Here is a 24,385-nt window from a genome sequence, read left to right on the forward strand (position 1 = left end):
ACTAGTGATAAGATGCAGCCTCCTCATCACTGCCGTGCTCTGGCTCCGTTCACACAAAAACACTAAGGACTGCTGTGACAGCTGTTATCATGACCTTAAGTGGTTAACATCAACTACAAAATGGACTTACAGAATAACCATCGGTTAGGTTATAAAAGTCTGTCACACAGCAGACGATAAAAGTGACGAGGAAGCATCCAGATGTGAGCCACGGTGCGCCGCTAAAACCAGCTGACTCTAAATTATAAATGCGTACCTACATGAAACCTCGCGCAAACACAAAAACCTGAACAGCACAAACTGAAGCAATGTTGTGTTATAGTTCAGTATACTTGCTGTGCACTGCCAGATATACAAAAGTGTAAATTAGATGATACAATAAGTTTATGGGTATTTCTGCTGAAGAGGAACAAAGCAACAAAAAAAGACCTCGTCTGTGTCGCTCAGAGACAGACTGTCCAGGAGTGGTGTGCTTTCAGTAAGCAGCATACTGCAGTTTAACAGACAGCAACAAGATATATACACTGAAGGATATGGTGATAACTGGCCAACCTACACAAACACAATAATGCACACCTTCTCTCACACACACGCACGCACACAGGCACTTACAGTATCAAATAAAAGCTAACATCCATAGTGCATCATTATTATTATTATTATTAGCCCTGTATATCATAATATATAAACAAAATGCATCATATACATTTTTTTGATAACAAAAAAATGTCATGAAAAAAAAAGGTTTCTATTTTGGTTCAGGAGAAACAGCCGACTGCAGGTTTGATTGCCAAGCTGATGAGGACGTCCGCGGCAGCTGCTGCATCCAAAGTGCTTCTGAGAGACAGACGGAAGCAAGTAGTCATCATATCTTTATATAAATAAGAGTCTCTGCTGGCAAGCCAAGTCCGCACCTGCAAAGCATGGTGTTAACAGCATCTTTGCAACTATAACAACGGTTTACAGTTTCCCTTTTTTACATTTTTCATGTAGTAGCAGAACAACAGGTCAAGACCAGCATCGTTTTGTTTTCTCACTATGTTGATTCGCTGCAGTTACAATAACTGAGACACAGTTTTTGGTAAATGCAAACTCAAGAATATGATTACACTTGTTAAGACGGAATATATATGAAAGATGGGTGTAGCCACCAAAACCATCCCCATTGGCATGTTCATATGGGGGTGATTTGCCACGTCCTGCTTTACTGTCAGTTTTACCTGAAATGAGCCCATCGTTTACAAACTGGTTGAAGAAGACTTGAAAACAGCAACCGAGGCTATAAAGTCATTACGTATTGGGGAGTTGCTCCCTGCTGGGTTTTGGAATTAAAGCAGGTTTAAGGCACTTTTGCATTTACTTCACTCTTTAGATCCAGAGGCTACGTCCATCTTTTATGTCAAGTCTATGAGCATTACACCGTTAGATAACAGTACGTCTATGAGCACTGGAATGGAATATGGGCCATAGTGAGGTCCTTAATCTTCTTACTACCCTGCAGAATATCGTGGAATAAAAGCAACGTCTCCTATTAAGCAATGTTGTTGAACTGCAGGTGGAAGGAGGATATGGCATTGTTTCCATTGTTTCCATTGTTTCCATTGTTTCCATTGTTTCAACTTCTGACTGAGCTTGATAACCATAAACTCGAGATCCTCTGCATCTTTCACGCTATCCAAACTAAAGCAAGAACTTCAAAAAGTAACAAAAGTAGTTGTAATTAACAAAGTAATTTGACTACTTTAAACTTTAGTTCGTCAGTGACAGAGACTAAGCTCTTTTCGAACCATGCACTTTTTGCACTGGACGACACAACACCAGTGGAAACGGCATAAGCAGTTCTCCTCAAACACCACCGTCTCCTCCCGGAAGCCTCGCTCGCAGCACAACAAATCACAGCCGCTAATGTCCATGGCCGTGCTGTTGCATATACGCCCCTTTGTTCCCAGCGAACCTGTTTTTCGATTTGCGAGGCAGAAATCCGGAGACTCGTCCGAGTAGATCAGATCCTGCTTGTCCGGAGGTTTGATGTTCTGGCCCACAGGGATCAGGGTCTTCCCGTCATTGCCGCCCATCACCTTCGAGGCGCCGTTGAATCGCTCCAGCAGGCGGTCGCCCACTTCACGGAAATGCGGCATCTTTTTCCAGCACGTGCGCAGCGTGCACGAGCCTGACAGTCCGTGGCATTTGCACTCAGTCCTCATGTAGAGCTTTACTGCCTAAAGGGGGGAAAAGGGAGGTGAAAGAGGGCAGACAGGTGAAAAAGAGAGGAGAGGGTTTATCAAGCAGAAAGAAGGACAAAAACAGTTAACTTGTACCCTGAAGTGAAGCCGAGCTGCTTATGACAAATGACTAATTCGCCTAAGAAGAATTTATTATTGTGTTTTCATGATATATGACAGACAAAGGCCCTGGATCACACACACACACACACACACACACACACACACACACACACACACACACTGATAGATAGGTAAGATAAAAGCAGACGCTATTCAGAAGGAATTTAACTCCCCAGCCCCCCTCTCCCTCCACGTTGCCTCTGGCCTTCCTACATCTAACAAGCCTTGACAACAGATCATTCACTTATAATGCACATAATTAACCCATCACACACACACACACACACACACACACACACAAATGTGTATAAAAGTAGACATGCATTCATGCACATAAACAGACATTTGGGCGCATCGCAGCACGCTTATTTCTCAACCTCTGGGAATTTGTGTGCAAGTTTCTTCCTATGTTCAAACAGTTTGTTCACTAATGCTACAATTGGACTGCATCCCAAAAACCCTCCTCTCTTCCTCTCTACCTGCCGCTGACCCCAACTAAAGTGAACTTTATAATTCGGTGTTGCTTGTGCATCTTTTAACAATTCTGCAACGAACTCAAACAGCGACAACGGCGCACAAGGAAATGCGATCCTGAAGATTTGCCAGTGTTCTTCTTATAAACAAACACCAAACTAAACTTGCTCCTTCATCTTCCAGTAGCGCGGTAAGACCATCATGGTGGTAATTCACAACACAGAGGAACTTTTAACTTCTACAGTGGCAGTAGAAAGGCTGCCTCCGAGGCTCAAAAACAAAGCGCCGGGCACGTTCTTGTTTTTTTTGTTTCAGAAACCCGATTCTTGTTAGAATATCAGCTTACGGCACGACACAAATATGGCTGGAGGCCGCGGCTTTCTCTTTTCGCATGTTAGTGGAATGGAAAGAAGCATTCCAATGGACAACCGACACCTTTGTCGAACTTTATCAGCAGGTGAAACATGCATTCTTACTACATTTGAACAGGATACAGAAACTTTGTGAAACTGCTTACCAGTCTGCCAGCTTCGTTATTGTGCAGGTCGACGAGCGTCCTGATGTCACTCTTGCCTTTCCTCCTCTTGGCATCCATAAACTGCTTTGACTTTTCATAACCAAACTCCACATCATCTCCGCAGCCCCCCCACTCCCACTTGACCCCGTCCCCAGAGGAGGACGGCTTCGGAGGCGGTCTGTTCCTGGTGGCCTCACAGCCGCACTGCAGGAGGTCTCCCATACTGCAGGCCTGCGTCACAGAGTGGGTCACACCGGCGGCTGTGATGGCATAAACAAAAGCTGTCTCCCGGATATCTACAGGAACAGGTACAAGCAAAAGAGGGGGTTCGGTTACTGAGTCTGCATGCAGCATTACAAAAGTGCTCACAAAGAGTAATTCCACAGATATCTGATGACTTTTACCAGAGTTTGAAGGAATTCATAGTAATGACAACTTATACAGCCCCACTGCAAACATGTAAAATACAGGATTGTATAAATATACGCCATACACATTTTCTATTCTAAATCTTCTGGATGTGAGTTTTAGATTTAATACAGGCGACATCGATGTCCTTATAGAACCTTGGCATCAAGCATTACAGCTCCTGCCTGATCATTTTCTACTGCAATGGGACAGTTCTCCTCATCTCCAGTCCCCGTTTCGCGAGATCTTCCCCAGGGGACAATTCTCTGTGCCGTTTCGATCTCATACACACTACACTGCCAAAAGTATTCTCTCGTCTGCCTTCACACGCATATGAAGCTGAGCGACATCACATTCTTAATCCACAGGGTTTAATGTGATGTCGGCCCACCCTTTGCAGCTATAACAGCGTCAGCTTTTCTGGGAAGGCTTTCCACAATTTAGGAGTGTGTTAATGGGAATTTTTGACCGTCCTTCCAGAAATGCATTCATGTCTTTATGGACTTTGTGCACTGGTGTTCCCACAAAGTTGGGAACACCAAACACCCCCCCACCAAACACAGGGCAGTCAGACAAGTACTGTTCTCCTGGCAATCACCAAACCCACACTCTGCCAGATGCTGATTTGTCACTCCAGAGAACATGTCTCTGCTCCTCTGGAGTCCAGTGGTGGCGTGCTTTCCACCACAGCATATGACCCTTTGCATTGTAAGGTTTGGATGAAGCTTGTGAGCCCGTTCCACGAAGCTTCACCGTTCTCGAGTTAATCTGAAGGCCACGCGAAGTTTGGAGGTCTGTAGCGACTGACTCTGCTGAAAGTTGGTGACCTCTGAATACCGAGTGTTCATATATGGGTGATGCTCCGTAAATACAGAGCTGATTTTGCTGATGGGTCGTAACAAAATCTCAAATCTTATGTCTCTCATGGAAAATGCTGGATGTCATAAAACTTCATCTGGCTCCACAAACCTGACTGGAAACCTGGTGTCCAACTTCTTTGATTCTGATTGTTGCTCAAACCTCAGCTGACAGACTTGCAACAACTGAGACTTCAAAAGCCTTACATACATGTAAAATATGTGCATGAAGCTCTTCTGGTGGGATGAGTTTAGTTTTTAAGTCCAACTGTCCAAAGTTGGGATTCACAACATTTGGACACATATTTTTCATTAAGTGGTCAGTATCGCTCCACAGTCAGCTGCAGGACAATAAAACAACAAGCATCCCTCCACATCTGTCTCTGCATCCCATCAGTCGATATCTCAGCCCCAGGGAACAGGATAAGAGCGCTTCTCTCTCAGTCCTGCTCGATTACGACAACTGAAGCGTCGCTGGCTTTGTGGTGCTGAGGACGGCTATTTCTCTCTCAGGCCAACATAATCGTACACACAAGCTCTCACACGCCACAGCTGCTGGTTTATTTCGAGTGCATGGCTTAACGCTGCTGGTTAAAGCCGTGCTCAACTACAACTGCAAATCGATCGTCTGTCTCCCCGCGGGTGCTTCAGCATTTCTGCCACCCACAGATCAGCGTGTCTTTATCCGGGGTTAGAGCAGCTATTGTCCATCACCTGACAGAAAAAGAGCAGCTATAAAAAATTGCTGAGAGCTAATGCACGTGAACACTGCTCTTATTCTTACTTTAAATTGAACGTTTGTTGCAGAACAAACTGGAATAAAAAAAGATTTGTGTGTTTGCCCTTTTTTTTTATGGCGAGCAATAACAACACACTGATGCTGCTACCATGTGCTGTGCAGCCAAAGCCCATACAGGGCTTGAATGATTGGCCTTCTGAATGTCGATCTTCAGGATAGAAGAACAAAACCAAACATTTACAGTTTAACACGTTAGCAAGTAATATTATCATAAGTTAATAACGACACGCGTGTGTATGTGATATTTACTATTTTAGTATGTTAACAAATGCTAGCTGATGGGGACTAAACCACAACTGAGCACCTGCTGCTTGAGCAAAGAGGTTTATTTAGACCTCACGAGCTGCATCGCCAAAAACAACAGTGTTGCCCTCTGACCTGAACATAAGTATAAGAAGCACAAGAATGATAAGAAACTTTCTTCAGGTTTAGAATAAGACAGACAAAAGATACTGCTGTACTGTTGTGTGAAAACATCAAAGCTTCCACTCTGTGCAGTCGTGCATGACTCAGTAAGTTGTGGAACCACATTAGTCTCTTTAAGCTGTTTGCAGACATTTGTTTATGCACAGCTCTCTGAAGGATTTCATCACAGCATTTCCATCAGGTCGAGGTCCCGAGTACCAGTATGCCCAGTGTGCCCAGTGCCCGAGCACCTTGCAAATACTGAGTATGAGTTTTTTGCCAGATGTGGTGCTGTGCATTATCTGGCGAAGTCTTGTCGTTTGTTCAGATGCAGTTTTGCAATCCTGCACCGTGCTGCCATGTTCATTTTAGAGAGAAGACGCTTTCTTCTGACTATCCTCCCATGCAAGCCATACTTTTTCATTTTTCCTAAGAGTGCTGTCATGAACTTTAACATTAAACATGCTAAATAAAGCCTGTAGAACCTCTCAGCTGTAGCTCTTGGTTTTCTGCAGTTCTGTGACAGACTGTGACGTTGTTGGGACACACACGTACGAATGCTCCAGATGTACAGAGGTGGCCACACTTGCTGATCATCAAGAGTTAATCAAATTTACATTTAATTAGAAGCACCTGGCTGTACTTACCTTCTCAATTCTTATGGAGGCAGTAAGGTGTTCTTAGTTTATCACAGGACTGCACACATGTGTGTGAGGTTGTTAAGTGTGCAGGGATAAAAAAATATGATAACAATTTGTAGGAAGATGTGTTTTAAATAGTGTAAGGCCTGCTGAGGATAAACTAAACGAAAAAACATCTAAAAATAACCTCTGAAGAGAATAAAACACAACAGTTTCACAGGTTTGAGGGAAAAATCTTATTTTAACCACTGTGTGCTGAGTTTACATGAAGCAAAAGCATTTTTATTTCTAGGAGCTGGAAGGCAGCGGCTGTGCAGTCACCACTATCAACACTGCCAGCTCTATATCGCATGATTCACTGAATGGGATTCATTAGGAATGGTAACACACACACACACACACTCTGGTACAAATGCTGCATGTCCCGTCTCACATATCTAATCCTCAGATTTACTGAGCTGGTTCCAACATTTTACACAGCAGCTCTTCACGACACAGAAGACGAGCAGACTATTGTGAAATGTTAAATGCTTCAAACTGCATAAAACAATATTTTTCACACACAAACCTTTACGAGTGTGCCTGCACTGGAGACATCTCTGGGTGTCTTACAGCTGGTATTGATATCAAGGCTCGCTGGGGTGTGCAGGTTTTGTCGCACGCCACCCAGTCTGTTTATGTGTGTGTGTGTGTGTGTGTGTGTGTGTGTGTGTGTGTGTGTGTGTGTGTGTGTGTTACAACTTAAGCAGACCACACCTTTTTGTTCCTACCATTCGGCAGAAGGTTATAACTGCAAACGTACTCAAATTAAAATGTGTCATCTCCAAAGCATCCCTCCAACTATTTAGAAACACATGTGTGAAACAGCAGCACTTAAATCATTAGTACAATATGGTGATAGCAACACGTGCTGTGTCCAAACAAGCCGAGAGGCCATCCAGATGTCACCAACTGTGCTTGCAAAGCACGACGCTGAGCAGAGGAAATCTCCACGGCAAAAACTGAACATGAAAAGTGTTGTTTGACATGTTTTTCACACATTTCAGTTTTGAGGGCATCAACTAGCACAAGGCAAAAATATCCTCTCTGTAAAAATGGGCCGACAGCATACACGAGGGGGGAAAGCAGAAGGCTTAAAGAAGAGGGAGAAAACGAAGGGAGAGGAGGAAAGAAGCTATCAAAAATTTGATGATTTGAGGCACCCTGTTTCACATTTTCCTCGCAGACATGAATTCCAAACAAATTCCCTGCCACGCTGGGTGTCTGGGCCTGTCTACGTCTGCTTCGATTTCAAAAAAGTCCTTCTGCAGGATCTACAACATATTATTTTAATCGCTTTTTCATCTTTTAGAGGTCATCGTCTAAACGTGATCAGGGACGTCAAGCAAAGCTTAAAAAGGATTACGGCACAGAGGATCCACGCTATAGGAAAACGTTTGTTTAGGTGAACTGTGGTCATATCGAGTGAGTTTCAAAATGTAAGATCAAAACTTGCTCATAAAAGAAAATCTCTGTCAGAATTTACCCATGAAGTGATTCATACTTTTTAAAAACAAGGAACACCCAGATGGGACAGTTTGAGGAGAGGTGGGGAACTCCTGATATAATCACATATGCTGTGTGGAAATTAACTGTATCTATAAATCCAAACACATATCAGAAGAGACGGGTTGTATGTTGGGGCTGGACTTCAGCAGTTCTCACTCTCACAGGAGGTCAGAAGGCTACATGCTCGTTTCAGGCCTCTCTTCTGTGGAACCAGATCCCATCCTGGATCCAGGAGACAGACACTATCTCTACTTTTAAGACTTCAAACTTTCCTTTTTGCTAAAGCGTATAGTTAGAGCTGGATCAGGTGACCCTGAATCCTCCCTTAGCTACACTGTGATAGGTGTAGGCTGCTGGGGGATTCCCATGAGGCACTGGGTGTTTCCTCTTCACTCACCTCTCTGCATTGAATCATTAGTTATTATTAATCTCTGGCTCTCTTCCACAGCGTGTCTTAATATCCACGCCCATGCACACAGTGTCAGTTTAAAGGCTCATTAATGTTAAAAACACTGACAGGAAAATAAAACATCCTGAAACCCGTGTGTCAATCAATCAGCACAGAATCTGAATCATATCTGTGAGTCAGCCTGAGAGCATCATTAGTGAGAAGGTCTCAACGTTTTTGACATGATTGACGATCGGCTTAATTAACGTGAAGCCCCAAAGCAAGAGGCCTTGGTTCGTAACACAGGACAGAATTTCACACACAACTCTGCACACACAATTTGGAATATCTCCTATGTGATTACAGCATCACTGTATGGGGGCTGGCTCGCACTGGGAGCCATGCTGGCTCCATGGTCTGTATGTTTTCGAACACAGAGAGGATAATAAAGACTGATGTCAAGAAAGCAGAAGTCTTTGTTTGGGAGATAAGTGTATGTAAGATGTTTATGGCCCAAGAAGAAAACAATCTGATGCACATGCAAAATGAGCCACTGGGACACATCCACACTGTCAACTATCACGTGCTCAAATTTGGCAACGACTCTCATTTTAACACATTTTACCAGTCCTACCATTGCTCAGTGCTGCTCCAGAATCCCTTTTTTCCCACAGACAGTGTTTGTTGTGCTTCCTTTGTCTGTATTCTGTACAAACCCTGTGAAGCTGAGCGTTAGCAGCAGTCCACAGTCCATGTCCATACTGTGGGGAAATGCAGAGCGATTCCCCACAATTACAGGAGCCGATACCTCACAATTTCTATAAAAATAACTCAAACTAAATCCAGTTTAATCTCCAAGCCTTAAAATGGGCAAAGATCTAGACACAACTTGTGAACCAGTCTGTGGTACTTTCCCAGTTTGTTTGTTTTTGGCAGGGTTTATCTCATGCACCCACAGGTTTCTCAAAGCCCACGTCAAGAACTGCTGACGATGCCAGGACACAATTTCTTTCCGTCTTTTTTAAGACAACGTGCCTCTTGTTGTGTTAAAAGATGGTTTTTGTACCCAAGCAGCAAACAAACATTTACATTTAACGTACGCAGGGAGGTGAGGTAGTAAATGTTGTGTTCACTTGTCTTCCAAACCAGAAAACAGGCCCGTCTTCTAGTCCTGTCTAAATTTAGACACTAAAAGCCTTCTGGTTAGGTTTTGCAACAGGTGTTCTGAGTTAAAATTCAGCGTTTCACAGCATTAACAGCATGCTGCAAGGCAACCTTTTCCCATCTGCAAAAAGCTTTTCCTTCACAGGGACCTGAGACCCCGCAGAGCACATCTGCCTGTGATCGTATGATGCCGATTTCCCATGTTGACTGACTTGTAATGAAATTAATCAGAGCGCCCTGCACGTGATACAAAAAAGGTGGCCAATTTATTAAAATACACAGTTCTTGACCGAGCTTCAGTCTGTGATGAGACGGGAGTGAGGACACGTTGGCCCTTGTGTCAACGTGTTCACTCATTCAGACGTCTCGCACTAAAGTTTTGAAATGGCAGTGTTTCAGTAATGTTGTGAAATCCGCTAAAACCCCTGTTATATAAACACACAAACACACACACACACTAAGTTTTCACCTTCAGCGTTTCTCTTCCATCTGCTGTCTTGACGCAAATCAAAAACTAAACATTTGCACCATGGATCCTTGTATATGCGTTTTCTTTCCATACACCGAGACGAACTGAGTAATAGTTTTCATCATTATATGCACACACACACACACACACACGCGCATGTGCTGCACAGTTATTAATACAAAATAATTCAAAGCTCTTATTCCACCGACTGCAGCTACAGTCGTTCCTTGTTTCCTCAGAGAGTCGTGTTGACGTACAGCAGCGATGCAGCTCAAGATAAATCCTTTTCACAAACACAGCAAGAAATACACAAATGCCATCACGCAGGTCTTTAAACTGCTCTTAGGCTGTTTGCTAAACAGGATTCGAAGCCTGTTTAACTCAGTCAGTAAAACACCTTTCCACTGTACACGTGAAAAAGCACACAGATGGATGAAACGTGATTGGTAAGAATCATTAGGATTGGGAGAAAACTCACAGTACTGAACAGTGCCCAGCGAGTCGGCTGCTGGAGTAACCGTAGGTAAAACAAAAGTAGCAAAAATAAGCGAATAAAGCAAATAGAAACACGATGCCTGCGGTGAATCGATGAGTTGGCTGCCACAAACACAGCAGCAGAGAGTGACACAAAATGAGACGAGCAATCAAAGGAGTCGAGGCAGCTTCCCTTTTCAAACCTACGCACGGCGTAGCTGTGCTGCTGTCGCACGTGACCTGACAGAAATCGTGCAAAACGCAGCCTTCGTTTTTCTGCAAATAAAAACTGTCATGAAAGTGTCTCTGTAAGAGTGTGTTGTTGCAGAACTGTAGAGGTCAATGAGGTTAAGCAAACCACTTACAGCCAGAGAACATTAAATATGAAGGCACTTTTATTTTGACATGTAGTGCTACTAGTCTATGATAAACAGCCATTAAGAGCAGATCCAGGTAATTGTGGACAAAGGCTTTAAAGCAGCGGAGCACTTTGGCCTCCCTTATAGACAGCCAGGAATTCATGATTAATTGCTAGTCTGTCTCCTACTGGTAGATTCTTGCCCTTTTCCCTCTTCTCTCCCTTCCTCTCTCCTTCTCTCTTTTTCTCCTTTCTTTCTCTGTCCAACAAGACTGGTGTCATAAATTCATATATGGAAAACAAAATCAGTCTTTGGTCCACCTTCATTACAGAAAAATGGCTTTTCTGATGTCACACTGTTATTGAGCTGTAGAGCTTAACAAGAGAAGGCATTGAGAGCATTATTGCATCTATAATTATAAGTTATTAAAGTTAAAAGAAACATAAACTTCTCCATAAACTTCAGTTTCGCAGGTCTTCTGTGTTGATTGTAGGGGTGAGTAAACATATCTGACACATCTAATGGGTATTTGAAATCTCTCAGCCGCGTAATATGTTAGTTATTTTGATTTTGTCTCAGCTGAAAGGAACAAAAATGCCTCCTGATGCAAAAACTTATTGTGTTTACCTTCATTTAGATGGGACGCACTTCTTACTGTCAGGCCACATGAAATCAAAAGTGCTCCAAAAGGGAAACTTATTGGATTTTAATGGCAATCGTGCAGTTCTAGTATGTTACTATCTAGAATTATGACACATCAGAGCCAAACTTCATTTTGCACATCTTCCCCCACTGAGGCAGAAATGAGTTTAATGAAATGTTTGGCACGTTGTGTTTCCTTTGCTGTAAATTAATAATACGTGTGCCTTGTTTGTTAACTAAACACAAAGATAAAGGTCCTCTGTAATGCAAGTCAACGGAGAGACAAGAAACTCTCTATGAATCTAATCAGACAAGAGAAAAAACCAACACAGTAATTGCAGAAGACCCAGCAGTGACCCTGCGTCAGTTATATTACAGACTTCAAAGAGTTGGAGGAAGATGTTAGGAGATCTTAGGAAAGATGTTAAGAGAAAGGGCATTCTTAGCTGATCATTTCAGGCATGCCCAATCTGATGAAGAGGAGAGTCAGTCAAGTGTGAATACGTCTCCTCAGACATACAACAGCTGCCCTTGTTTGTTCGAGTGCCATCAGGCAGGCTTCTGACCTCAACTTGATGCAAGGACAGCGGCTATAATCGTAACCCCGCGAAGACACGACAGCTTCAAATTGAATTTTGGCTTGTAGCGCCAGGTAGACATGAGAATGATTTAAATCTTCTTATTTAACTCGCAGTACTACTTCCAACTATTCCTTCAAGACTGCATGCATTTTACTAAGAAGAGGCAGACGAAGTCACTCACCTTGTTGAAGTATTTTCCCAAAGTATTTGTGGTGGCTGGTGCAGTTCCACCTGCGGTACCTGAACTGGTACTGGCACTCCCGGACGCCCAGCCTGGCTCCTTTGGCCACCTCGTTGATGATCTCGGGCTGAGTCTGGCACAGCTCAGCCTGTTTCCCCGCCAGGCGCTTTGCCTTCCTGCAAATGCTGTTGGGGTCCATGACCAGTGGACTGCCCACCGCCCTGTTTGAACAATGTTAGACAAGAAGAAGAAGAATGGTTTCTAAGCAGCGTTATGACAACAGAGAGTTCACACGGCTTATCTTGTCACTCGGGAAACTCTGCAATCATCAGTCGAAGAAGGTTTTTCTTTGGCTCCTCTACCCACCACATCTCAGCCATGTGACAATGTGCTTCTTGAATCAGCATGTGGGAGACAACAGCATAGTTTCCCAGAGGAATCCTGACTCTGATGTCAGATTGGCAAGTTTAGATTCTGTTATTGGACTGCGCTCGGAGGAACTGTGCGGTCCTCAAAAAGTTGGAAGTCATGTAGTTGGACGGCTTTTTACAGTTGATTTTGATGCTGCTTAAGTTGATTTTGGTAAAGCAGACGGCAGTCTTTCTAGATTTCCTAACGATACAGCCTCTCTGTAGATTTTAGAGACGTTAAGAGCTTTGCTGCTTAAACCACACAGAGTCCTCAAAGCAGCGCTCCTTCAGGGAATCTGCACATATTATATTACAGAAAAGAAGAAGAAAAAATGTTTAAATGTGAGGGAAAATAAATCAAGCTCGCTTCATGAAGTTTAAATATTTAAAACATTAATATGTATATACATATTTCTTGCATTTGATGAATACAACTGTGATCGTCCTGAGCAGCTTTGACAGATTAGTGTATATAACACAGATAAATAGTTTATTCTAACTCTTAATGGGAAAGGGGGAATTGGCTCTGCCACGTGGAATCACTGCCAGCATTTGTGGACACTTCAGTGTCACTACAGGGAAAGTGACTTCATGAGAGGACTTTATTTCCACTCTTTGCTTTTCTCATCTCTGCCTGCTGCCAGTTTATCCTATGTAGAACACCTACTCCATGTCTGCTCTGCATCTTTTCATGCTTTTTGTCCCTGGATGCCAGCAGATGTGATTCATAAGTTGAGGTTTTACAATTAAATAGGGAGGGAAGGAGAAAGCGAGGGCGAGGAAAAGGCCAACCCATAGTTTTCATTCAGCCTCGTTCCTGTTAATAGCACCTCCTGATATCATTCTTCTGCCTTGAGAGTTTGCTTTAAGAAGCAGAACAAACACTCGCCAATTCTCTCCGCTGGCGGTCTGATACCCAGCACAGGCTCCTGCGGTCGTTCCTGCATGTTTTTGTCTATTTTTAGACTGATATAATAATTTAGATGGCAGGCCAACATGTCAGCGGACGACAGAATTAAGTATCTTTCACACATAAGAAAGCTCGTGTTAGCCTCTTTGCTGAAAGAGGCGATCGTGGCTCAAGAGTTGGGAGTTCGTCTTGTAATCGGAAGGTTGCCGGTTCGAGCCCCGGCTTGGACAGTCTCGGTCGTTGTGTCCTTGGGCAAGACACTTCACCCGTTGCCTACTGGTGGTGGTCAGAGGGCCCGGTGGCGCCAGTGTCCGGCAGCCTCGCCTCTGTCAGTGCGCCCCAGGATGGCTGTGGTTACAATGTAGCTGCCATCACCAGTGTGTGAATGTGTGGATGACTGGATATGTAAAGCGCTTTGGGGTCCTTAGGGACTAGTAAGGCACTATACAAACACAGGCCATTTAACCTTTAATATGGTACCACCGGGACTTTGTTATGTTACAATAGCAGAAGAACACATTTGTAAAGCACCTAATCCCGAATAATCATCCATTATACAGAGAGCACAATGGGAAAAAGCCGAATGTCATGTTATATGCTGAAAGTGCACTGGCATCTCCACACACAACTGTGGGACACCCACTCTTCCATTTCTTCTGTGGTTACTTCTGTGTGTTGAAAACACTGCTATGGAAACAATGCTGTATTTTCATTACAGGTGTTCTGTGTAAACAGTGTAGCTGTGAGGCTACAATGAGTGTTTGTGTGGTGATCCCACAGATAATTGAAACATACAGACAGTGTGTAGGTGTTAATTACCAGGTACAGGTAAAATACTTAGCAACATACACTCCCTCCCAAAAACCACTTATTATCTACCCACTGCCACCGGGGAGCATGTGTGAGAGAGCGAGGAAGAGATAAATGTCACATTTATGTCTATGCATGCAGGTGTACGTCTTTGCAGTCTGTCTGGGCTGTGAGAAAGGCAAGACGCTCGTTGGTGCGTATGTCTGCAAGAGGGCTCATCACGTGCACGCGGCCCGCTCTGTCAGCAGCTCGCAAAAACCAGGGTGGCTTTTATAATGGGAGACCCGTAAAACTAGTGAATGCACTCGAGTTTTATTCCGACTTCTGTCCACGGCATTCGAAAAATCCACAGACAGCTGGAGCCTCACAAACAAATATATAGATAGATATCGGGAGAGAGAGCCAGAGAGGCTAAAAAGGAAACTATTAAAGGATCAATTTGGCACCAGGATCCCTTGTTCACTACTACATATTACTCCACCTGACACTACTCCATGCACATGCTGACTTTATGAAATGCAATCATGTTATTTCCTTGTCTCCCTGTTCAAAAGGGCACAACACAGGTTTTTCACTTCACACCTTCTGTGATGCATTCAGAGTTTTGCTCTCGGGATGAACATAGCATTTAAGACATCAGCGTAACTTTGTGCTGAGCATCGGGGGGGGGGGGTCAAGATCTCTGTCTAAATAAATAAATAAATCTCGGTAAATTCCCAGATGATTAAACATGCAACTATTTTGCTGGTAATACCTGAAATGAGTAAAGAAATAATGCAAGATAATTCATCATTTTATTGGCTGGTTGGGTTTGATTATTGGGGGGTCATAACCCCCCTAACTTTCCTGAAAATTACACCCCTGGTTTAAGAAAGCATCTTGTCTTTTGTTCTCTCTTTGTGCTGCTGCTCACAGCGGACCTACACAGATAAGCGGCTTATTCCCACGAGGCAATCTGCTTTGTATTTGTATTTATACTTGTACAGTATACATACAGTGAAAAAGCCCCATTATTCCCGGCTGTCGAAGGCGAGCACACTGTCCCATCTGTCCAGTATCATCTCCGCAGGTTGAATCCTGAGTTTTCTTTGATTAACCACGTTTTTTTAAAAACTGAGATCAATGTCACAGAGACCTGGTTATTGCCAGATCTGTTGCAAAAAAAATCACTTAAATCGAGGCTGTCCAACAAAATGAAGGGGGCCAAAAGATCACAAATAACAGCAAGTAAGTAATGCAAAGTCTAAGCCTTTGGGACTCCAGCGAATCACAGTGAGAGCCAACGTTCACACATGGAGACAACTTGGAACTGTGCTGAAACTTCCCAGGATTACAGTCGAACACGGTGGTGGTTGTGTGATGGTTTGAGGCTCCTTTGCTGCTTCAGGACCTGGACCACATGAATTCTGCTCTCTACCAGAAAATCCTGAAGGAGAATGTCCAACCATCAGTTCATGACATGAAGGTTAAGCGGACTATTGCAGCAAGTCCAAAATGAAGGTTTTCAAAGTGTGGACTTAAATCAGACTTAGTTGACCTTAAACAGGCGCTCGTGCTGGAAAAGCCTCCAATGTGTCTGAATTAAAACTATTCAGTAAAGCAGAGTGGGACAAAGCTCCTCCACAACAGAAAGACTCATCACCAGCACATCACAAACAGCTGGAGATTTTGCTGACAAGGCAAAAGCATTTATTAAGATTAGGAAGCAACTACTGTTTCACACAGAGCGGGTAGGTTTGGACAGGTTCTTTCCCTTAATAAAAACTGTGTTTGCTCTTCTTCTTTTTGCTTAATATAAACATTTATTTAAAGATTCAAAACATGCGACAAATTTGACAAAAAAAGTAGTCAGGAGGCTACATATATGTGTGTGTGTGGCTTTAACACCTGTGAGCTCGGGCTTTGACTGCTCTCTAAATGGTCCGTTTGACATTTTTCTGCTTATGCATCCATTTATCAAAGAGATACGTCACCATGGGCATCTCAGGCAAACAGCTCTGGCTGTGAACCTTCTGTTTGCCAGAGGCAGCCAATCAGAAGAAATTTGCCTTCGAGAGAGGCTGGCCTTAAATGGGAGCGAACAGCTTTTTATAGAGAGCAAATGAACACTGAGTGGCAGCACGAAAGCCCAGTGTGAGATAAATATGGATTATTTTGACAGCAAAGCTCCCAAACGGAGCTGGACATGAGAGATAAAGTTCCCCTTTAAGGTTGTGACACGCAACACAGTGCCGTCTTCAGCTGCATAACAATTGTTATGGTATACCTTAATATAATTATAATAATTAGCTAGCTCTCGACGAGCAGAAACAAGCCCCGGCATGACCTAAATAGAGAGTCATTACAAAGTAAACTTAATTAAACTCAGAGCTTTTGCAAGTTTTAACAATTAGGAGCGATATCGACATAAATGGATACATCAAAGCACGATCGTGCAACGCTGGGACACAGTAGGAAGAAATCATGCCTGAATTTTGGCTGCACATCGGTTGGGTAACGTGGGTTCATCAGACTCAGAAGTTTAGACAAAGGGCACGAGGAGAGTGGGAATGATGGAAGTGAGGTGAACTCAGGTGGAAGAGCACATTGCTGCAGATATACCCAAAAATGGGGTGCATTAATTCAATGATGGGATCAACGTGCTGTAAGTGCCCGGCATTCTTGCCCTTGTTTGGAGACTGAAACATTATAGTGTGCATCAGTGTGAGGAAGGGGAGACTCTGGACTCGCTTTACCGTGGATCCAAAAAGTGCGGATTTCAGGTGCAAAAAAAAAAGCAGGGAAAAAATGTTTGTAATGTCACGAAAAATGCTGATGATCCACGCAGGTGCACTTACAGTGCAGACACAGATAAAAGCTTGCATACACGTCCAAGTAGGAACTTCAAAGCCGGGCAAGTAATCAGATCCTCTTCATGCAAAGTGCCACTGTTCTTCAGTCAGTCATTTATGATACAGCTCCTGAGCAGATAACCCAGTGCAAAACACTGAGAGGGAAGTTCAGTCATTGATCGTATCAGCAGCTTTGAGGAAACACTGTCTCGCATGAACAGTTCTTCTTGAAGATAAAGAGCCGGGCACAGGCAGAGGAACGCGGCAGACGGAGATAAAACAAGGCTGAGAATCACAAGTACTCGAATCAAAGGCACTGATAGGAAAACGATCACTGCTATGACAAATATTCAGCTGCTCCAATCATGAGCTAAACATCTACAGTTTGTCTGCAGATTCTTTCTTTGTACTCTTTATTAAAAAATAGGTGTCAGGCATGATCAAAGGTCTTGGACTGATAGTTTTTCACAATGGCAATAATTATATAATAACCATATTATTTTTAGGTCACAAAGGGATTCAACACTGGCACTCATAGAGACCTCATATCTCATTAAAGATCTCACGCCACCGTGGAGCTGTGGGCCTTTCTCTTTTTTCCACTCCACCCATGAATGAGTGAATTTCATCCCCCTTAATCCCTCAAGTATGCTGCAGATGAATACAGTCACGACAAGCGCTAGTCTGAGACGCCGGAGCAAACGAGACAAAGGGAAAGGGTCGGCAGGAGTGTGAAAATGGAAACAAGATGCTGGGCTTCGTTAGAAAACAAAAAGGAAACCGTTCACATGTGATGTAAATGTGTGCAAATTCAAACATGCTGTTCCCAAACTAAATTTCAAAACGAGCTCCTGGTTCTCGGCTTCGCTGTTTCTCGGTCCTCTCAGCCTGAACGTGTCGATCGCTTTCAAACACGCTCGATCCTGCTGACACGCTGCCGTGAAACGAGCCTGAAACGGTGACATTTGCTGCCATAAAAAGTTTCAGCACTCATAATGGAAGCAAAGGCAATTAAATGTGACCAGCAGGAAACCAACAACGCCGCGCTAATGTCACGAGAAAAACATTATTCTGGTTTAACAACCGTGGCACACCCAGTGACAATTAACAGATACATTTCTGAGTCAAAATATGGACATATTCACATGACTGCATGAAAGAGCTCAACAGCACTCGTGGAACATGGAAGGCAGATCCTGTTTGTGTGTCGCAGGCGTGATGACACATAAAATAAAGCTTTAGAGCAACTAAACTTTCTCTTTCCTTTTAAGAATAACGTGCACCACCAAGCTGTGGTTGCCATAGTGACATCTGTCTATAAACTAAGCCAATGTGTGAAGATGTTTCTGCCATTTCAGATTCAGATTTTTAGATCAGATCAGTTATTCACGTCTCAAAGTTTAAGATGAGAGAAACAGCCTCGGCACATACTTCTACCATTTGATTGAAATGCAGGCAGCAGATTAAACGTCTGTAAAAGGTTTCGAAGGGTTTGCACAAGCGGTTTTTAAGAACAGGCTGACGGGAATCGAACCCGCGTTCTTATCCGACACCTAAATGTGAAAGGCATCAAAGTAAATAACAGCGCCTGCTAACATCAGCACGGTATTAGTTGGTATCACTCCTGCACATGTGGCTTTGTGTGCAGGTATCACCTGATTAAATCATCATAGTTGCGCAGATCACACACAAGAATGTTCGCAGATAAAATAGTCCACATTCAGATGGGGTATTGTCATTTCCCGGACTGTTACCCAGGAAACCTGCGTCTGTGTCCCATCTTGGACTACTAGTCTTACTCTTTTCTTTTTGAGTTTTTATTTAGATGTTTGTTTAGGCACTAAAAGTGCTCAGCTTGGTTAATTATGTCGGACGAATCTGTCTGTGAAGGTAGTCTTTCTTCATTTTTGTCTTTGGAGGTGTTGTTTGCCTGATTTGAGCATTAACCAAGGAAGCGATGGCGCGTAATGAGTTCTTCATCTTCAAAGGTATTCTACCTGTTTTTTAAGGAGGTCCTAACATGTGCCACCGAGGCTTAATTCGCTCCTCTTCCTCGATTCTTGGATATTTAGACATTTCTTAGACAGTCGTTCTCCTCTGCTCTGCATTCTTCTGACATTATAATATACCGCTGGCCTGAATGTCTACCAAAATATATGCTGAAACACACTAACACACACATAAACAATTTGATGTCAGTTCTCTGTTGCACATAAAGCCAAACCCACATCGTCATTTAATGTTTATCTTACCCCATCTGCCTGGTGCTGATTACACGTTTAGCTTTCAGCCCAGGACAAGATAAGATCTGTTATAATGAAACTCTCTCGTGCTGATGATGGCAGTGCTCACTATACATTTTGTGCGAGTGTGTGTTTGTTTGCGTGCATATGAGCGCGTATACATATATATATAGTCACCATAATGTGTGACTGAATAAGTGTGTCTGTATATCTTGGAGTGCATGCAGCGCTGACACACACACATGCAGTATGCGTGTGTGTGTGTGCACCTGTGGCACGCTCTGCGCAGGCCGTCCGCCGATTCAGGACTGTGGCGCACAACAAAGCTGGCCCTGCTCAGCACTGCAGTCAAAACTAGCATAAGAGAGCAAAGACATTCCTGACTGGTGTCTGAGTCTCTGAGCTTTGCTCTCTGCTCTCAGGCCAAATGATTAGAGCGCTTTAATCAGCAGAGGCACTGAAAGGACAGCTATCTCCCAGCATTTCATCTCGCTCACTCTTCGTCTCTCACTGCAGCTCTCGCTTTTCCTTCATCAACAACCTATCTGCGTGATAGGCATTTTCCTTCAAAAGACAAGTACGGCAAAAGACATAAGGAGACAGAGACATTCAGAAGGAGACCGAGAAAGAGAGACGTACGATGGTATGAACAGCATCTTTCAACAGAGAGAATCATTGTCCTGGCAGACAGGAGAGCAATCCACAGGTGTGGTTTCACTGCTCCACAGTTGGCCACACTGTGTGCGTTTCTGTGTATGTGCTGGTGCATATATGCCCACTCATTTATGTGTGTGAGCAAGTGTGTAAGTGAGCTAGAGAGCGAGTGAGAGAAGATGACAGCGTATGTCAGTGGGGATAAAAAGGAAGTAGCTGATTTCTTCGCACTGATTCTCTTCTTCTGCAGTCTTATTTAAAACAAATGTCCCACACTGCCAGCCGAACAGTGACATCAACATCACAGATAACAGCACAGCTCTGTGTCAGGAATCTTTCGCTTACTGATTTGCATTGAGATGAGCAGATTTAGCCCAAATAAAGCGATGAATTCACGGCGACGAAACAGACTGCTGACCCTGTACGGACATTGTTTTTCTCTCTTTCCTTCCACAGCTGGGTACCAGCACAGCTCAGCAAAAGATCAGCACTTTTCTGGCTGGCATTCACTTTGCTGGCTAAATAATAAACACTGTGTTTTGGCCCAACAGCAACACTTGGCCTAAAAAAGGACCTCTGTCTCTTATATTAAAGTCTGGTAAAGGAAAACTGTGATGTGGTGGTAATGAAGATGTATACGCATTATTGTTATTAACCTGCATTAATGGCGTGAGCTGATGTCAAATTACTGTTTAACACATTAGTTATTATAGTAAAAAGAAAAACACCTTGTACTGGATGTAAAATACCAGTAACACTTGAACCCATTCTCTCTTCTCCCCCTTATTTTTGCTCACTTTCACAATCTGTAACAGATACAGTGCAGCCTGTGGATAGACAAGCAGAGACTCTTATGTTTTATTAACAAAGAGAACTCGAGTTAATTCAAACTATCGTCACAGATTACCTCCACAAACCTATTTTTCTACAGTAAGATGGAAAAATGGCAAAGTGGAGGAGCTCTATCTACCAGTCATGCAAGGACATAAACTCACACAGCTTCCATGACACTACATCCCACACTGACCTTGACTGGGCTGTGAATGAACAGTGGGAGGATTCAAGTGGAAAAAAATCACAAAGCTGCACATTCAAACACTACAAAAGTGTGTGTGTGTGAGAGAGAGAGACGGAGAGAGAGTTTGATTCCTATTGAAACAGTAAGACAGACCCTCACCAAGAGAAAATATTTTATCAGCTGATCTGCTGTCTGTCTCTCTGTCTGTCTGTCCAACTGTCACACACCTTGTGGAGCTGAGCCTATAGGGATTTTTTTATGATGACATATCCACTGAGCCCAGAGGGCCACCTGACATTCCTCCCTCTGAACTCTCACTCACAGACACACACACACACATACCACACACACCATCAACACCACATCCACCGATCTCCCTGTCCTCTCTATCGCTGCAGACAATGAAATGCACACACCTCCCTCACCTCCCTGTCTTCTCTTCAGGTTTAGTCTCTCACTCTGGGAGCACCTTAGATTGTTCTTGAGCATTCTTGGATTCGGGTAGTTTGCTGGGAAATGTGCTAATCATTAATCACTTATTAATGTTATGCTACTGCGCATATATATTTATATATATATGTGTGTTTATTTAGATTTCAAATAAATAGAAAAACCGCGATTACGCAGAAATCACACGAAGCTTTGGGTTGACGGGAGACAGACAGCGAAAAACACGTGGTAGTAAATGCAAACTCACCACCACAGTCCGATGATATTGACCGGACAAAGCGAGATAAAGAACAGAGCCAGCTGGATCCGCGAGAGACGAGCCGTCATGTTGAAATCCTCAAAGAGACTCCCCACCAAAGTTTCGAGTGACGATCTCAGCCAGCACCGAGTTATTTCTTAAATACATAGGAAGTCCCTGCTTGCTGTCTGCGGCTGGAGTCGGTGCAGGCGCGCTTACAGACTGTCAAGAAGAGCGCAAAAATTCAACTGCTCGTCGGCCGTGCGCATCTTAATGCGCAACAAAGTTGGTCAAGAGGCTACTGGAGAGATGTCCGCTTTCAAAGGTGTGGTTAACCTCTGCATTGTCGTTTTGCCCCATCTGTCGCAGCACGTTACATGCTTCCAGGGCGGACCGAGGACGAATCCCGAAAACACTCAAGTCTTATCTGACTGCGAAACAGCGCGTGAAAAAGCTCCACTCGTGAGGATCTTCGGCTCTGACTCATTTTACTTAAAACAAAAACAAAAAAAAAACTGTCATATCAGAGTCAGAGAGGAAGAGGAGCGCTTACACATGTCTAACAGTTCACGTCTTCAGGCGCGGAGCCCCGCTGGCCCCACTCTGCTCGCCCTCAAATGACGCCCGGATGAAGTTTCGGTAATTCTCGGTGCTCACCGGCTGCAGGTAGAGGCGTCTCTGCCGCGACGGCTGTCAGTGTGGGCTCTTTGGATGATGAAGGCAGCAAAAATGCTCTCCCACCTTAGCGTGACGTCGCTCGGGGCGAAGCGAAATCCTCTGTCACTCAGAAAGGAGAGAGAACGAAACTGCAATTAGTTTTAGGAGGAAACGCGCACGCGCACAGAGGGGGGCTGACACGAGCCCGCAGTGTTTACGGTCACCCGAAATCAGAGCTGAGGGGATCACGGGGTGACGTCAGCACAGGTGCGATGGCACTGCTTTGATGCTTGTGCCAAAAGGTTATACGCGTTAAATTCACACTTTCATATTTAAGAATCGTTTAAAGCAAAGACTTTAAAAACGAAACACATGTCGCACGTTGGAAGTTATTTTTAATATTGTGTATATTTGTAGGTACTTGCATGTGTGATCACCTATCTGGCCAAGGGCATATCCATTGAAATTCAACACCACTGTGCTGCCCTCACACCTGACTTTGTTCCACTGCAGTGATGCAATCAGTCACAAGTTAAACACGGACTAAATCAACCTGACACGTACCTCTGTCCTTCCACAGACCATAACCCACACTCTCAATGCCACCACGGACGCTACTCAAGCAGCTGCGCGTTGGATTGTAACAATAACCCAAATTCATATTTTACTCATAATGTTACGACCGCAGTCTGCAAACGAGTCTGGCTCAAAGGGGCAAAAATAGTGGAAACTTTGCAAGTGCTGTAAAGCTTCGACTACAACACACATCAGAACACATCAGTGCATTTCATTTGCGTTTATATTGCACACCGTCCTTTGTGGAATTTATTCCTCATTTTCCTCAAAATTTCAATCTGACGTGATTTTTTCTTCTAAAAAAGGAATAAAAACAGAATGAACGTTCAAATTCATCAGAAGTAATTTTATATGATTTTCCACACAGTCTCAGTGTGCGAACACTGCTGAAAATGTAATCTTAGAGGGACTCATCACCCACATTTGAAGCCGTTTAAACTGCTAAAACTGTGCTGATGTGCAAGTGATGTACAGATGCGGTTTTGCTTTGATATTAAATGTTTTAATGATTACAGGTCCAAATGCAAAAGCCCAGAAACTGCATTTACGCTTTGCTAGAATTTAGTATTCATCTATAAATATGAAAAGCTGCACAAAATCAGAGCCCATCAACACGTTATTAATTAAAAGATCAGATGGATTAACTCACAATAGATAAGTTTCACTGTGACTGTTTTAATATTCTTAATGTTCACACAGCAAACATCTGGAAATGCAGAATGAACATTGCACACATTTGTTCTGCAGCAGTTTTAGTCATGCTCCCTTTCTCTTTGTAGTTATTTAATAATAGTCGGCAATGGAAATAGACATTTAATAACACATTAAGAAATTTGCACTGGCTTCTGTCCGATGAAGAAAATTAAACGAGAAAGTTGTCTAGTAAATACAGCTCCAGTTGATTTTTGACTCATATTGATTGGGTTCAGACGCCGTTGCCGGTTCATACTGTAATCCCATCACTGATGGAGAGAGAGAGAGAGCAGATGAAGATGGATTCCTCAAAACTGTAGATGCCCAAAGTGGGTCAGAAATGTCTCTCGGGTTCCTTCAGCAGTAGACTGTCCTCCCAATAACTTTGGCTGAGATTGTGCCAAAATCTGTCAGGTGCAATTTAGTGATGGTGAAGATTTTCATGCTTATGGCTTCCAAGTGATGACCTCAAGCTGGTCATTCCCTCTGCCGCTTTATAGTCAGAGTGGGTTATTGATTACGTGCACGATCAGATCAGTGCAACCTGGGTTCAGTTTGCTTCAGCGATGAACCTTTGTGATTCTCCTTTCCAGACAGCGCTGTTATTGTCAGACATGATGCATTGCATCAAAAATTCAGATCT

At 43.5% G+C, this 24,385-nt stretch overlaps 1 protein-coding gene across 1 annotated transcript; it reads right to left on the reverse strand.

Annotated features, from left to right (window-relative positions):
• Window positions 1-701: 701 nt before the first annotated feature.
• On the reverse strand, window positions 702-22,606 carry wnt6b (wingless-type MMTV integration site family, member 6b). The gene is made up of 4 exons (XM_026145476.1): window positions 21,826-22,606; window positions 12,253-12,473; window positions 3,337-3,632; window positions 702-2,219 (listed from the first exon to the last, which is right to left on the reverse strand). The coding sequence occupies exons 1-4, from the start codon at window positions 21,903-21,905 to the stop codon at window positions 1,758-1,760; spliced, it is 1,059 nt and encodes a 352-aa protein (XP_026001261.1). The 5' UTR covers window positions 21,906-22,606; the 3' UTR covers window positions 702-1,757.
• Window positions 22,607-24,385: the final 1,779 nt, after the last annotated feature.

Source organism: Astatotilapia calliptera, chromosome 16, assembly GCF_900246225.1.
Source record: "Astatotilapia calliptera chromosome 16, fAstCal1.2, whole genome shotgun sequence".
NCBI classification, from domain to species: Eukaryota; Metazoa; Chordata; class Actinopteri; order Cichliformes; family Cichlidae; genus Astatotilapia; species Astatotilapia calliptera.

Coding starts and splice junctions, on each gene's coding strand:
- wnt6b (XM_026145476.1), bottom strand. CDS start 21,905: ATGACGGCTCGTCTCTCGCGGATCCAGCTGGCTCTGTTCTTTATCTCG. Junction 12,474..21,825: donor AATATCATCGGACTGTGGTG/GTGAGTTTGCAT, acceptor TTGTTCAAACAG/GGCGGTGGGCAGTCCACTGG. Junction 3,633..12,252: donor TGGGAAAATACTTCAACAAG/GTGAGTGACTTC, acceptor CTGTTCCTGTAG/ATATCCGGGAGACAGCTTTT.